This window comes from Sebastes umbrosus, chromosome 15 (assembly GCF_015220745.1).
Source record: "Sebastes umbrosus isolate fSebUmb1 chromosome 15, fSebUmb1.pri, whole genome shotgun sequence".
Lineage (NCBI taxonomy): Eukaryota > Metazoa > Chordata > Actinopteri > Perciformes > Sebastidae > Sebastes > Sebastes umbrosus.
In genome coordinates, this window is record NC_051283.1 from 29,585,977 (window position 1) to 29,601,077 (window position 15,101).

At 38.1% G+C, this 15,101-nt stretch overlaps 3 protein-coding genes and 1 pseudogene across 10 annotated transcripts in view; all 4 read right to left on the minus strand.

The window, feature by feature from the left end:
- Positions 1 to 1,357, minus strand: part of LOC119503371 (gastrula zinc finger protein XlCGF57.1-like) — a 29,621-nt gene extending 28,264 nt beyond the window's left edge. The window contains exon 1 of the mRNA XM_037795120.1: positions 1,334 to 1,357. The gene's annotated coding sequence lies outside the window, so the exon portion shown is untranslated. The remainder of the gene's footprint in view (positions 1 to 1,333) is intronic.
- Positions 1 to 1,359, minus strand: part of LOC119503561 — a 3,048-nt gene extending 1,689 nt beyond the window's left edge. Inside the window, exons 1-2 of the mRNA XM_037795403.1 lie at positions 1,112 to 1,359; positions 296 to 778 (exon numbers count right to left, since the gene is read on the minus strand). Of these exons, the coding sequence (XP_037651331.1) occupies positions 296 to 778; positions 1,112 to 1,304 (676 nt within the window). The 5' untranslated portion in view covers positions 1,305 to 1,359. The remainder of the gene's footprint in view (positions 1 to 295; positions 779 to 1,111) is intronic.
- The window catches only part of LOC119503373, a 25,702-nt pseudogene extending 18,297 nt beyond the window's left edge, over positions 1 to 7,405 (minus strand).
- On the minus strand, positions 3,180 to 13,062 carry LOC119503372 (gastrula zinc finger protein XlCGF57.1-like). Of its 8 annotated transcripts, none has more exons than XM_037795126.1 (4): positions 12,802 to 13,062; positions 10,903 to 11,319; positions 4,905 to 5,288; positions 3,180 to 3,355 (listed from the first exon to the last, which is right to left on the minus strand). In XM_037795126.1, exons 1-4 carry the CDS (start codon positions 12,938 to 12,940, stop codon positions 3,231 to 3,233), a joined length of 1,065 nt encoding a protein of 354 aa, XP_037651054.1. In that variant the 5' UTR covers positions 12,941 to 13,062; the 3' UTR covers positions 3,180 to 3,230. The 8 variants fall into 8 exon arrangements, with proteins under 8 accessions (XP_037651054.1, XP_037651056.1, XP_037651051.1 ...); XM_037795128.1 differs by having other exon boundaries at positions 5,227 to 5,288; positions 12,802 to 13,061; XM_037795123.1 differs by having other exon boundaries at positions 3,180 to 5,288; positions 12,802 to 13,059.
- Positions 13,063 to 15,101: the final 2,039 nt, after the last annotated feature.

Genomic DNA, 15,101 nt, shown 5'->3' on the forward strand with positions numbered 1-15,101 from the left:
TTACCACAATCTGAACAACTAAATGGTTTATCCCCAGTATGGCTTCTCATGTGTCTAGCCAAATGGGTACTGCGACTGAAACCTGTTCTACAAACTGAACAGTTGAAAGTTTTTCCATGTGAATGAACTCTGACGTGTGTGGTCAAACTAGACCTTGTTGCAAATGTTTTACCACAGACAGAGCAACTAAATGGTTTCCCCCTTGATTGGATTCCAATGTGTTTCTGCAGATGTTCCTTGTGGCTAAAGCTTCTAGCACATCCAGAGGAGCTAATTGATGTTTCTCCAGTATTACCTTCCATATCACTTACAGATACTTCATTGTTTTGCAGAGGGTTTGAACCTGACTGAGGTTCCTTAGTCTCCTCCCAATCTCTACTGTCATCAGTCTCAGATTCAGAGGAGGGTGAAGTCTCATCATGAGTAGCTGGTTGTAAAGGACTATCTGGATCTGAGATCCTGGCTGGTTCTGATCCTCCATCAGCTTCTGTTATCAAATGCTCTGCCTCTCTGTTCTCCTCAGTTTGTCCTTCATGAAGCTGTGAGGACTGAGCTTTCTCTTCATCATTTTCTTCACTCTTCACATGGACAGAGGTGAATGGGAACTTGATATCAGCCTCCTGCAGCCATTGAAGCTGCTCTCCCTCCTGACTGGTCCAGAGGTCCTCTGGTTCCTCTTTAATGTGTGGGGGATCTGGGTCCTCCTGGTCCAGACTGAGGCTCCACTCCTGCTGCTCAGTGGGATCCTCTTCTCTAACCACCAACAGCTGCTGGACGTCTGTGGAGAATAATGAAATAAACTCAGAAAAAAAAGTTTGGAAATTTGTGTTTGGTTGATTATTTCTCTGTTGTTACAATGCTAATGGTCATTGTATTTTACATCGTTGGAAAGCCTGTTTATTTACCTTCACAGTGATGTTCAACTTGTAAGGATCATGAATTTGTGGAATGAGCAGCACAGCTGATTATGTGGGTAGCGCCCAAGTGAAATTTGCCAAAATTCTCTGCCAATGCTAAACAGTGTAAAACTCGTAAAGTTATGACTTTATTCTCGTAATATTACGACTGTTTTTCGAGAACAGAAAGAGAAGAAGAAGTAAAGAGAACCAACCTGCTCTGTGTAACTGAAGCTGAGGGTGTAAAACAGCGTCCAGTAGTTTCTGTTGTCGCTCGTTCTCCTCTTTTGATCGAGAGAGTTCCTCCTCGTACTCTGCTATCGTTCTTTCAAACAGCCCACATATCTCTTCAGCAGCCGCAGTTAGTCGCTGCTTCACCAACGCTCTCAGCATCTGGACTTTACACATTTTACCACAATGACAGAAACTTGCTCTCCATCAGACTCCGTCAGAAACACAGTTTGTTCTCCATCAAACGGTCTATCAACGGTCACAACAAAGGAACTCTGCTGTCTCTACTCGCCGCCTTATTGCTCTAAGAGCGACGTCATATCCGGTTCCGCTGCAATTTGCCGAATAACCCACAAAAATAAAAGCCTGCTTTTAAAAATAAGATGTCACTATTCCCAATTTAAACCTGCAGTAGCTTCGGGACCCTCCCAAGGTCGCAGAATGAATAACAGCATAGAAAAGAAGAAGCAGATTTCTGGGACGTAATTTATTATTTTCTTTTTTCTTCTTCTTCTCCTGAAAGAATGAATTTAAAGGAAACAATCATTAAAGGGAATTTCCGTCTTTGGTTGAAATGCTCAGAGGAGAGGGTCACAAGTGCACATTTCTTTGTAAGTAAGCCCTTAAAGCTTCAGTAGTCAGTATATTTTTGGCATCATTGGGCAAAAATTCACCTTTCAGCATATTGTAATTCAAGTGTTCTGAGAGAAAACTAGATTTCTGCACCTCCTCATGGCTCTGTTTTCAGGCTTTAGAAAATCTAACCCGTGACGAGAGACTTTGACCAATCACAGGTCATTTCATTAAGAGAGCGTTCCTATTGCTGTGCTCCCGTCATGTGACCAGAATTTGGCATTCCTTCAAGAGATTTCACAATGGTGGCGGCGTCACAAACTTTCTAATTTTACAGCTAAACCGTGCACTACAAGATGATTCTTACATCATTTGAGGAGAAAAATAGGCATTAACGTAACAGAATATTGATTCATATTTAATCAGCGCTGCCTAGTTTGACCGTTTGGTCGGAGTTCAGAGTGATTGACAGCCGGCTGTCATAGACGGCAGATGGTACGCAGATCCCAGATCAGCTCTTACTGCTTGTTTTCCTCCGGTCTGCGAAATCTTGCAGATGCCGTTAGGAGCACCGGAGGACACAGAGACACATGATTTTTTTCTGGTTACCTGTTTCATGTATTACTGTCACAATATAGTGACTGTTTTATAAAAATAACTTTATTTAATCATATTTAATAATGAGATTGATTAGAAAATATTGTCTCTCATATACTGTGTTGCACCTTAAAAAAACAAAAAATACATTTTCCACTAGAAATTCAAAGTCACTGGCTCATGGCTCTGTTTTTCAGGCTTCAAAAAAATCTCAATCACAGGTCATTTCAGAGAGAGCGTGCGTTTCTATTGGCTGTTCATTCAACTGAGGCAGCTGTCAATCACTTGCAAACTCAAATCAAATGGTCAAATTAGGCAGCGCTGATCAAATATGAATATAATGTAATGCCTATTTCTCGCCTGTAATGTTTTCAGAAACATTTTGTTTAACTGTAAAAGGAGAGTTTGCGCTCCAGCTGGTGGACGGTGCTTGGTATTTCCTCAACAGATCTCAACATGGCTGCCAGGTCACAAACTTTCTCATTTATAAAAATATATATATATATTTTTATTTTTGCTCCAATTCTACCCACTGCAGCTTTAAGATAATCCCCAAGGCTCGGTCAGTGAACGGGGATCGAACTCTTTTCTTCACAACCACTATCTTATATTTATAATATGTACTTATGTATTTTATGTGTTTCTGAGCACATATATAGCAAAAACTAGTTTTTCATGTTTGTAATGAGAGCGAGGGCATAGGTTTTGTTTCAACATTGGTATGGACACACATTAGGCAGGGGATCGTCTTTTCCTCTATACTGGTGAATTTATATGCACCAATTTATGTTATGATGAATGTATACAGTACCTGCCCTATAGTCTGCTGTGCAATGACTACATGCAATACCAAAAAAGCACAGTCACGACAAAAAAAAAAAAAATGTATAGACACATGGCAAGTTTATTTATATAGCACATTTCAGGAACAATTCAATTCAATGCAGCACAGAGATCTAATAATACTAAGAATGAAATTCTGCCGCTCTGTGAGTTCAAGCGGATGTCATTGATGACCTTAACAAGAGCAGTCTCAGTGCTGTGATGTGGTTGAAAACCTGATTGGAAGACATCGAAACAGTTGATTAGTGCCAAGAAGTAGTTCAGCTGTTGAAAAACAGCAAATTATTATTAATAATAATAATAATAATAATTAAAATAAAAATAATAATAATAATAATAATAATAATAATAATAGGAATGTACACATTATGAATGAAGCTTTGAAGCCTCAAATTATTCGGTACAGCCCTAGTTCCATCTCTTCTCCACTCACATTCAGTCGCGGGGATGCCGACGTGAAACTATGATGAGGCAAATTTAATTTAATATTAATTTAATACTACTACTACATAATTTAATACATATTACAAATATTGTCTTGACATTGTCAAAGGCATTGGCTATTGGCGATCATTCTGACCATCATTGATCCCCGAGAACACGTCTATTGGCAAAACCGTATCGTTTTTTCGTTACCTTAGAATGAGGTATCTACATACGAAGCGGATCCTCTCTCCATGGAGTCGGCCGCCAGGTTTCTACAGTACGGTAGCCCAGAACGGACAAAACACTGTGTTAACTTTTCGTGCTTGGGCCGAGGTCGATAACATTACTCGCTCCGGAGCGTCACTCCACTCAGCCACCGGGAAACAAGACACGGGAAACCTCTGGTGGTCTGGAGGAGCTGCAGCATTTATTTCTGCACAAACTTCCACTGAACATTCTCTTGATATTCTCAAAGCTAAACTAACTGTGTCTTCTGCTTCACTAGCTCAATTGTTTGCACACATTCTAGGCACTGGGTCTGCTATTCTCCTAATGACCTACGCTACTCTTACAACAACTGGCTGCAATCTGCAACCTCAACTCAACTTTATTGTCCTCGGAGGGCAAATGGTTTTTTGGAGCAAGACATAGGTAAGACAATAAGATACAAAACGCCTACATAGGGTACATCAAGGAATAGGGGGGTGGGTGAAGCACTGAATGTTTTGGACTCGAGGTACAACAGAAGTGATCCCAGCAATTAAATAAATATGAATAAATAAATAAATAAATAGGTGAATCACTGGTGGCTAGATGCAGCCAGTTCCTACACAGTGGACCTTTAAGTCTGACATTATTGAACCAAGTCTTTTACCCTCAGAACTTCACACCTGCTGGAATAATGTTAAATGGTTCAACAAGCATCTCTGCAGTTTCATTTCTTTCTGCTGCTCTCACCAACACACTTGTGATTTTTGACCTTATGGCGACGAGTGAATCTTTTATTGCAAACACTGCAAGTAAATCTCTCCCCTGTGTGGACACGCAAGTGTTGTTTCAGAGTGTGGTTTAGTGTGAATCTTTTACCACAAACTGAACAACTGAAAGGTTTCTCCCCTGTGTGGACAATCAAGTGATGTCTCAGATTACTATGTTGTGTGAAGCTTTTACCACAAACTGAACAACTAAATGGTTTCTCCCCTGTGTGGACAGCCAAGTGTCGTCTCAGACTATTATAGAGGGAGAATTTTTTACTACAAACTGAACAACTAAATGTTTTCTCCCCCGTGTGGACAGTCATGTGTGCTTTCAGATGTGTCTTTCGTGTGAATCTTTTACCACAAATTGAACAATTAAATGGTCTCTCCTCTGTGTGGACAGTCGAGTGCCGTCTCAGATGTGTCTCTCGTGCGAATCTTTTATCACAAACAGAACAACTAAATGGTTTCTCCCCTGTGTGGACAGTTGAGTGTTCTCTCAGATGTGTCTTTCTTGCAAATCCTCTACCACAAACGGAACAACTAAAAGGTTTCTCCCCTGTGTGGACAGTCATGTGTTCTCTCAGGTGTATCTTTTGTTTGAATGTTTTACCACAAACTGAACAAAGAAATCTTTTGGAGATAATTGAAGTTTTTCCAGTATTACATTCCATATCACTTACAGATATTTCATTGTTTTGCAGAGGGTCTGAACCTGACTGAGGTTCTTTAGTCTCCTCCCAATCTCTACTGTCATCAGTCTCAGATTCAGAGGAGGGTGAAGTCTCGTCATGAGTAGCTGGTTGTAAATGACTATCTGGATCTGAATCCTCTTCATCAGCTTCTGTTTTCAAATGCTCTGCCTCTCTGTTCTCCTCAGTTTGTCTCTCATAAAGCCTTGAGGACTGAGCTTTGTCTTCATCATCTTCTTCACTCTTCACATGGACAGTAGTGAATGGGAACGTGATATCAGCTTCCTCCAGCCGTTGAAGCTGCTCTCCCTCCTGACTGGTCCAGAGGTCCTCTGGTTCCTCTTTAATGTGTGGGGGCTCTGGGTCCTCCTGGTCCAGACTGCTGCTCCACTCCTGCTGCTCAGTGGGAACCTCTTCTTTAACCACCAACAGCTGCTGGACGTCTGTGGAGAATAATGAAATACATACACACGTCTTAGTAAACTGTAATTTAATGTTAAGACTTAAACACTGATACCACTACTTTCTTAAACGTGGGAGAAATGTTGCACTTATTATAAGCAACTTTGGGCTTGTTTCTCTGAAATGTCGCTTACAAATATTGGTTGCGTTTCTTTTGGGCTTATTTCTAAAGTGTAGTTGCTAATTTGGGCTCCTGTCTCTCTCCTCTATACCGGTCTATTTTGTCCTGTTGCAGTCGCTCACCGGCACCGCCGCCACTTAGAGCGTTGCTGTTGTTGTGAGACAAATCTTCGTGGGGTTGATGGAGTTTAGCTAACAACGCCAGTGGGTGAAATATGGCATATAGTACGACAAAGACTGGGAAAGAGAGTGGACGTAAAGATTGGATTCACCCTCAAGTGGGGGGCGTGTTTTTTGTAAGTGTGATGTACAAGCATATTATGCCAATCTGGTGAAATGCAAAGATTTAATTAAATGTTCAAATTCTTTAAGTTTAGTTAAAAAAAATGTGAAGTTAAAAGCTAAAAAATTATGCTAAAATGAAATGAAATGCAATCTAAAGTATATTCATACATATATATGTAGTGATCAAATGGCCGCCTCTCTCTCTCATATTGTGGTCGGTAGGTAAGGTCGCTTCTTTTGGGCTTCTTTTGGGGGAGAGTTGCTTCTTTTGGGCTGGTTTCTTTAGACCTGGTTGCTTGTTTCTCTCACGAGATCTGGCAACACTGTCCCCAGGTGGAGGGACCGTTTAGACCCCGCGCTGCCGCGGATCACCGGCCCTTCAAAGCCCTTACTTCATGCACATATGAGTTAAATAGACAGAGTATGGTAGCAGGTGTGCAGAGGTTGGCACCATTGGAGAGAACAGGGTGGAGGATTTGCTTGGATGCGGAGACACAGTGGAGAGGAGAGAAAGAAGATTTTTAGGTTTCTGATCAACACTGGAGTAATTAAGAGACTGGAGTAGAGTAGAGTAGAGTAGAGTAGAGTAGATTAGGGGTAGTGGATGGATAAATAAAAAGAAGAAGAAGAAGAAGAAGAAGAAGAAGAAGAAGAAGAAGAAGAAGAAAGAGAAGAAGAAAGAGAAGAAGAAGGAAGAAGAAGAGAAAGGAGAGGAAGAGGAAGAAGAAGAGGAAGGAGAAGAAGGAGAGGAAGAAGAAGATGAAGGAGAAGAAGAAGAAGAAGAAGAAGAGGAAGGAGAGGAAGAAGAGGAAGAGGAAGAAGAAGAGGAAGGAGAAGAAGAAGAGGAAGAAGAGGAAGAAGAAGAAGAAGAGGAAGAAGAGGAAGAAGAAGAGGAAGGAGAAGAAGAAGCTAGCTGGCTCTGTTCTTTCCTCTGCTGTGAGAGAGTGTGTGGATGAAGTTGTTCAACTCATTTCCATGTTCCTCGTAACGTTCCTGCTCCTGTTACCGAGAACAGAGAAGAAGAGAACCAACCTGCTCTGGTAGAACCAGAGAGAGAACAGAGAGAACCAACCTGCTCTGTGTAACCGGAGCTGAGTGTTGTAAACAGAGTCCAGTAGTTCTCCAGAGTTCTCCTCCATCCTTCTTTCAAACAGACCAGATATCTCTTCAGTAGCTGCAGTTAGTCGCTGCTCCACCAACGCTCTCAGCATTCACACATTAAACACAATCACAGGAACTCTTTCTCCATCAGACTCCGTCACAAACACCGTTTCCTCTCATCAGACTCTGACTAGCAGCTGTGTTGTTACTCTACTCACGATAGAAGCCATTTTGAGTACCATGCTCTTCTTCGTTGGTGTTTATTGGCGGTTGGGAAACAACGTTATGACGCATTTCCGCCACCTGCTGGTGGGAGTGTGGATCAGGACTGTAACTACTCACTAGTTTTACTCTTAAAGAAAATGAAAATAATAATAATGATATTAAATAATATAAAAAAATAATAATAAAAAAATAAATAATAAATAATCAAATAAATGTTTTTATATATATAATATAAAAAAATAATAATACAAAAAATAATAATACAAAAAAAATGTTTATATGTATATTTAATACAAAAAAATAATAATATAAAAAAATAATAATACAAAAAATAAAAAAATATTTATTTTATTTACAAATATAAAAAATAATATAAAAATAATAATACAACAAATTAAAAATGAATACATTTTATATATATAATATAAAAAATAATAATATAAAAAATAAATAGATAAATAAGTTTTACTTTTATTTATTTTATTTTTTTTAAGATAAATTAAAGTTATACTTTTATATATATTTATATATATACTTTTATTTATCTATTTATTTTTTATATTATTATTTATATATATATATATATATATATATATGGAGAAAAGCTTCTTACATATTCAAGGTTGAAAGTTCTGTTTTATTACCTCACCATGTTGTCTGTCCTTCCTCTTCTTCTTCAGTCAGTGTTTCTTGTAGCCTGTCTTCTTCCTTGTCCTCGCTCTCCTCTGCATCTCACAGCCACTGAGAGATGCCAGAACAACAACGCCATTTTTTAAAATCTTCATCCACTTATTTCTTTTCAGGGTTTCAGGGATGCTTTTTTTTTTTCTTCAAAAAATAGTGTAATTACTGAGAGCACAGTATTACTATGCATTGTAGGAGGAAGTGTTGAATATAGAAATATGAAAATAAGGAAATGGTTTATAATAAGTCATAAGAAAAATTATATTATCACTGGTCATATATTACCAACTAGGCAGTACTTGTTCTGTATTTTTGCCCTTCGTAAAGCTTCAGTACCCATCGTTACCAACAGGGAGCGCCCGTGTTAAGGCAGTCTCTTCTGTTTCCTTTCTCTCTGGATTCTCCAAAATACATTTGAACATCTGCATGTGGAAGATGCACTTAGGGAAACTTCATGCAGATGTTGTCTCAGTTATGCAGATGTTGTCTCAGTTATTCCAATGACAGAAGCAGAATGAGAGATTCAAGATCCAAGATTTAAGGATTCAGTGGTTTTATTTGACACATGCTCATTTTAAATGTGGAGAGAATTGCAGGGTGGCATACTCTTCTTAAGGCTGTGCTACAAGGCTATTCTGCAATAAAGAATAATAGTTAGACTAAGATTAAACACAAGCATTAGAAAAAGAAAGTAGAAGATGAAAAAAGATAACAGATTATAAATATATGTAATAGAAGTATTAATCAGAAACAGACTTTATGGATCCCCGGGGAAATTGGGTAAAATGCTAAAGTGAATATTGGCCTGGTGTGGAAGTGGACTGTGCAGACTTTAATTATATAAAAAATATATACGTTCATTTGCCACAGTTGTAAGGTAAACTATACAATAGAGTTTTGAATACGCTTTAGTGCAAACATGCACATGTGCAGGATTATAAATAAGGATGTGTAGTGACCCTGTACAGTTCAGGTCAAGTTATACAACCATCATATCTTCATCAGAGGGAGCCTGTGATTAAAAATGTTTTATTCATAGATCTAAAGTGTGTCTATCATCCAAAAGTTTCTAAATGTGCCAAAAAAAACTTTAAACACACTTTTTTTATGAATGTCCAAAACGTTGACCTTTCTTTAAAGGAACAGGGTGTAGCATTTTGGGATATCTATTATCAGAAATGGAATATAATATTAATAACTATGTTTTCTTTAGTGTATAATAATATGAAACTAAGAGTTGTTGTGTTTTCGTTGGCTTACAATGAGTTCTTCATATTTACATAGGGAGCGGGTCTTCTTCACGGAGTCCGCCGTGTTTCTACAGTAGCCCAGAACGGACAAACCAAACTCTGGCTCTAGAGAGAGACTTTCATGTTTTAACGCTACCTGAAGGCCACCGCCGTTCTCCGACACGCTTTTGAAACTGCAGTAACACACATGGGAGAGGCTTAACGTTACAATATGCAACCTAAACTCAATTTTATTGTCCCTGGATGGCAATTTGCTTTTGCAGCAAGACATAGGTAAGACAAAAACAACCGTGGTTCCAGCAATTAAATATATACAACAAAATATACAGTAAATACATAAAAAGATAAAGAATGCTGCCAGATCCTACACACTGGACCTTTAAGTCTGACAGTATTTAGCTGATTAGTGTTGAACCGAGTTCAACTGAACTGCTCTCACCAACACAGTTGTGATTTTTTACCTTGTGGCGACGAGTGAATGTTTTATTGCAAACGCTGCAAGTAAATTTCTCTCCTGTGTGGACACCCATGTGTTGTTTCAGAGTCTGGTTTAGTGTGAAGCTTTTGCCACAAACTGAACAACTAAATGGTTTCTCCCCTGTGTGGACACGCAAGTGTTGTTTCAGAGTGTCGTTTAGTGTGAATCTTTTACCACAAACTGAACAACTAAATGGTTTCTCCCCTGTGTGGACACTCAAATGATGTCTCAGATTACTATGTTGTGTGAATCTTTTACCACAAACTGAACAACTAAATTCTTTATCCCCTGTGTGGACAGTCAAATGTCGTCTCAGAGTGGACTTTTGTGTGAATCTTTTACCACAAACTGAGCAACTAAAAGGTTTCTCCCCTGTATGGACAGTCATGTGTTCTTTCAGATGTGTCTTTTGTGTATATCTTTTACCACAAACTGAACAACTAAATGGTCTCTCCTCTGTGTGGACAGCCAAGTGTCGTCTCAGACTATTATGGAGTGAGAATCTTTTACTACAAACTGTACAACTAAATGGTTTCTCCCCTGTATGGACAGTCATGTGTGCTTTGAGATGTGTCTTTTGTGTGTAGCTTTTACCACAAACTGAACAACTAAATGGTCTCTCCTCTGTGTGGACAGTCAAGTGCCGCCTTAGATGTGTCTCTCGAGCGAATGTTTTACCGCAAAATGAACAACTAAATGCTTTCTCCCCTGTGTGGACAGTCGAGTGTTCTCTCAGACGTGTCTTTCGTGCGAATCCTCTACCACAAACGGTACAACTAAATGGTTTCTCCCCTGTGTGGACTGTCGAGTGTTCTCTCAGATGTGTCTTTCGTGCGAATCCTCTACCACAAACTGAACAACTAAAAGGTTTCTCCCCTGTGTGGACAGTTAAGTGTTCTCTCAGATGTGTCTTTTGTGTGAATGTTTTACCACAAACTGAACAAAGAAATCTTTTGGAGCTAATTGATGTTTCTCCAGTATTACCTTCCATATCACTTACAGATACTTCATTGTTTAGCAGAGGGTCTGAACCTGACTGAGGTTCTTTAGTCTCCTCCCAATCTCTACTGTCATCAGTCTCAGATTCAGAGGAGGGTGAAGTCTCGTCATGAGTAGCTGGTTGTAAAGGACTATCTGGATCTGAGATCATAGATGATTCTGATCCTCCACAGTCCTCTCCATCAGCTTCTCTTTTCAAATGCTCTGCCTCTCTGTTCTCCTCAGTTTGTCTCTCATGAAGCTGTGAGGACTGAGCTTTCTCTTCATCATCTTCTTCACTCTTCACAAAGACAGAGGTGAATGGGAACTTCATATCAGCCTCCTCCAGCCGTTGAAGCTGCTCTCCCTCCTGACTGGTCCAGAAATCCTCTGGTTCCTCTTTAATGTGCGGGGGATCTGGATCCTCCTGGTCCAGACTGCTGCTCCACTCCTGCTGCTCAGTGGGATCCTCTTCTTTAACCACCAACAGCTGCTGGACGTCTGTGGAGAATAAATAAATACATACACACATCTTAGCAAACTGTAATTTAATGTTAAAACTTAACCACTGATACCATTACTTTCTTAAATGTGGGATGTGAGACAAAATTTCCCTTAAAAGGCAATAAAGTTGAAAGAATAAAAGGTTAATTATACTAAATGTGCATTTACTGATCCTCCATGCAAATAAGACCATCTCTTGAAATACTTATGAATAAATATGTATTTATAATCTAATATATTTATGTCAAAAGTGAGAAAATATGCCATTTTTTCCACAGTGCGCCGTTTTGAGCTGAACTTTTGTCAGACGCTCCGTTTCTACTTATTCCTGACGTTCACTTTGAAAGCGTTGCAATGGACGAAGAACGACTGATTTGTGAAGTTGAATTGAGGAGTTATCTATACGATACCTCCTCCTTCACTACAAAAACCTAAATAAGGTGGCAGCTGGCTGGAGGGGGATCACCAGGAGCCTGGAAGTTTCCTACTTGCTGTTGGCTGTATTGTCATTTCCAGTAAATATCACAATATTAAACATGTTTTCTGTTTAACCCTCTGAGACCCGCGGGACAGCCGGCGATCCCAGCCAACATTATTGTTTTTAAGAGGTTGTAGCGGGTTCAGTCTTAAAGCTAGAGTGAAGATACTAGTATCAACAAGAAACTAGAAAAACCCAAGAAATCCATTGATACCAATCATGTCATACTAGCTCGTCACGAAGGAGGTTAAATAATGCTCAAAGTTGGGCTAAATTTTGGAGAGGGAAAACTGACATGGCAATTTTCAAAGGGGTCCCTTGACCTCTGACCTCCAGATCAGTGAATGTAAATGGGTTCTATGGGTACCCACGAGTCTCCCCTTTACAGACATGCCCACTTTATGATAATCACATGCAGTTTGGGGCAAGTCATAGTCAAGTCATCACACTGACACACTGACAGCTGTTGTTGCCTGTTGGGCTGCAGTTTGCCATGTTATGATTGGAGCATATTTGTTATGCTAAATGCAGTACCTGTGAGGGTTTCTGGACAATATCTGTCATTGTTTTGTGTTGTTAATTGATTTACAATAATAAACAGTGACATTTATATAATTCAAGACTGTTTAGGGAGCAGAAATATTCAAACACACCATTTCAGAACAGGAGAAAATAACACATTTATACTGTATGCATAATACTGCATGTGATTATCATAACATGTCTGTAAAGGGGAGACTCGGGGGTACCCAGAGAACCCATTTACATTCACTGGTCTGATGTCAGTAGAACCAGAGAGAGAACAGAGAGAGAGAAGTAAAGAGAACCAACCTGCTCTGGTAGAACCAGAGAGAGAACAGAGAGAACCAACCTGCTCTGGTAGAACCAGAGAGAGAACAGAGAGAACCAACCTGCTCTGGTAGAACCAGAGAGAGAACAGAGAGAACCAACCTGCTCTGGTAGAACAGAGAGAGAACAGAGAGAGAACAGAGAGAACCAACCTGCTCTGTGTAACCGGAGCTGAGTGTTGTAAACAGAGTCCAGTAGTTCTCCAGAGTTCTCCTCCATCCTTCTTTCAAACAGACCAGATATCTCTTCAGTAGCTGCAGTTAGTCGCTGCTCCACCAACGCTCTCAGCATTCACACATTAAACACAATCACAGGAACTCTTTCTCCATCAGACTCCGTCACAAACACCGTTTCCTCTCGTCACATTAAAGACTCTCTGCTGTTTCTACTCACAGTAGAAGCCATTTTGCTCAAAGCGTAACAAGCTCTTCTTCTTCCTTGGTGTTTATTGGCGGTTGTGAAATCAGCTTAAAGGTGTATTACCGCCACCTGCTGACCTGGAGGCGGGACAATAAACAATTACAACTAACAAAATAAACTAAATCCTCTCTGTTTAATTATTCTCCTTATTTGTTAAATGATTCTCTTTATTTGTTTAATTATTCTCCTTATTTGTTAAATGATTCTCTTTATTTGGTATGTACAAAATAATTTAAGATGAGCCCCGTTTCTTTTATGTTTTAATGTGATATATAGAGTAATTACAGTTAGTCCACTTATGCGAGGATTAATGAATAAATAAACTAAATTAAGATGTAATTCATGATTTGAAATTGAATCTATTTATTCATGGGATTGATAAATAAATGGACTAAATTTAAAATAATGAATTACATTGCAATATTCATGTATTAAAAAAGAACTATAAAAGAATTAACAAATGAAATATTAATCTGTTAATAAATAGTTCAAATTAAAAAGTATTTACAAAAATAAGTAAAGAAAAATGAAAAAATAAAATACATATCTATATATATTCTTTATTTATTCTTCATTTATTTATTTATTATTTATTTATTTAATACTTATTCCGTGACCAGTTTTATTTTTCTTCACTTTGAAGGTTATTTTTGATATATGTTGTTGCCCATGCTCAACCTAGAGTTGTTTTTTTTTACTGTTATGATAATTGACAGTGCCTTGTTGTGTGTATATTTTTGATAACGAAAAAAACAAAAAAACAAAACAACCCCCCCCTAAATCCTCTCAATTATTCCTGTTAAGTAATGAATCATAATATTGTGTACTTCCCTTGATGTATTTCCTGGCAGATTCCCCAATGTAATATTGTCTTTTCCTATTTCCTCTTGCAGTTTTGTTATATCTGATATTAATTTGTGTTCCTCGTCATACCTGTTCCACTGCAATGTGAGGTGGATTTTATATGGAGGACCACAAGAGTCACGAAAATAGTAATAAAGCATTTAATTGATTAATATCTTATTGTACAATAAAATAGGCATTAATACATTTGTTTACAAATGAATTCATTAATCTATTAATGTGTTGCAAATGCAAAGAATATGTGCTTTTAAATACCTGATTAAAACCAGTATTCTTAATTTAATTTGTGAATCCATTTATTTATTTCTCTTTTTCAGATATAATTTAAAATTCCATTATTTATTCATGAATTCATGAATGTATTTATAAATAATGCACTTTTTGACAGTTTGATGGTGTTTTTAATTTGAACCATTTATTGACAGGTTAATATTTCATTTGTAAATTCTTTTATACTTCTTCATCAATCCATGAATAAATGGACTAAATTGCAATGTAATTCATTATTTGAAATTTAGTCCATTTATTTATCAATCCCATGAATAAATGGACTAAATTTCAAATCATGAATGACATTGTAATTTAGATTATTTATTCCTAAATCTATGAATAAGTGGACTAACTGTAATTACCGAGAGCACAGTCTTACTCTGCATTGTAGGAGGAAGTGTGGACGATAGAAATAAGGAAGAAAGGGAAATTAGAATGGTTTATAATAAGTCATAAGAAAAATGATAATATCCCTGATCATATATTACCAACTAGGCAGTACTTGTTCTGTATCTTTGCCCTTCGTAAAGCTTCAGTACCTGTGGTTACCAACAGGGAGCGCCAGTGTTAATGCAGTTTCTTCTATTTCCTTTCTCTCTGAATTATCCAAAATAATTCTGAACATCTGCATGTGGAAGATGCACTTCATGCAGATGTTGTCACAGTTATAGAGTTGTAGAGTGAGAGATTCAGATCCAAGTGGTTTTATTTGACACATGAAATGCAGGGTAAAGTAAAATAATTAGACTGAGATTAAACACAAGCATTAGAAAATATGTAGTCTTTGCAGTGTGTTCAAATGAAACTTTTTGTCCAAGACAAAGGCGATTCTTATTATCAGGTGATTATACACTAAAGAAAACATACATATTGATATTATATTCCATTTCTGCCAATA

What these genes read in the sequence shown, in the direction of transcription:
- LOC119503372 (XM_037795121.1), bottom strand. Translation starts at nt 12,940, where the DNA reads ATGCTGAGAGCGTTGGTGGAGCAGCGACTAACTGCAGCTACTGAAGAG. An exon ending in GCTCCGGTTACACAGAGCAG is followed by an intron (nt 11,320 to 12,801) that starts GTTGGTTCTCTC and finishes TATTCTCCACAG; the next exon opens with ACGTCCAGCAGCTGTTGGTG.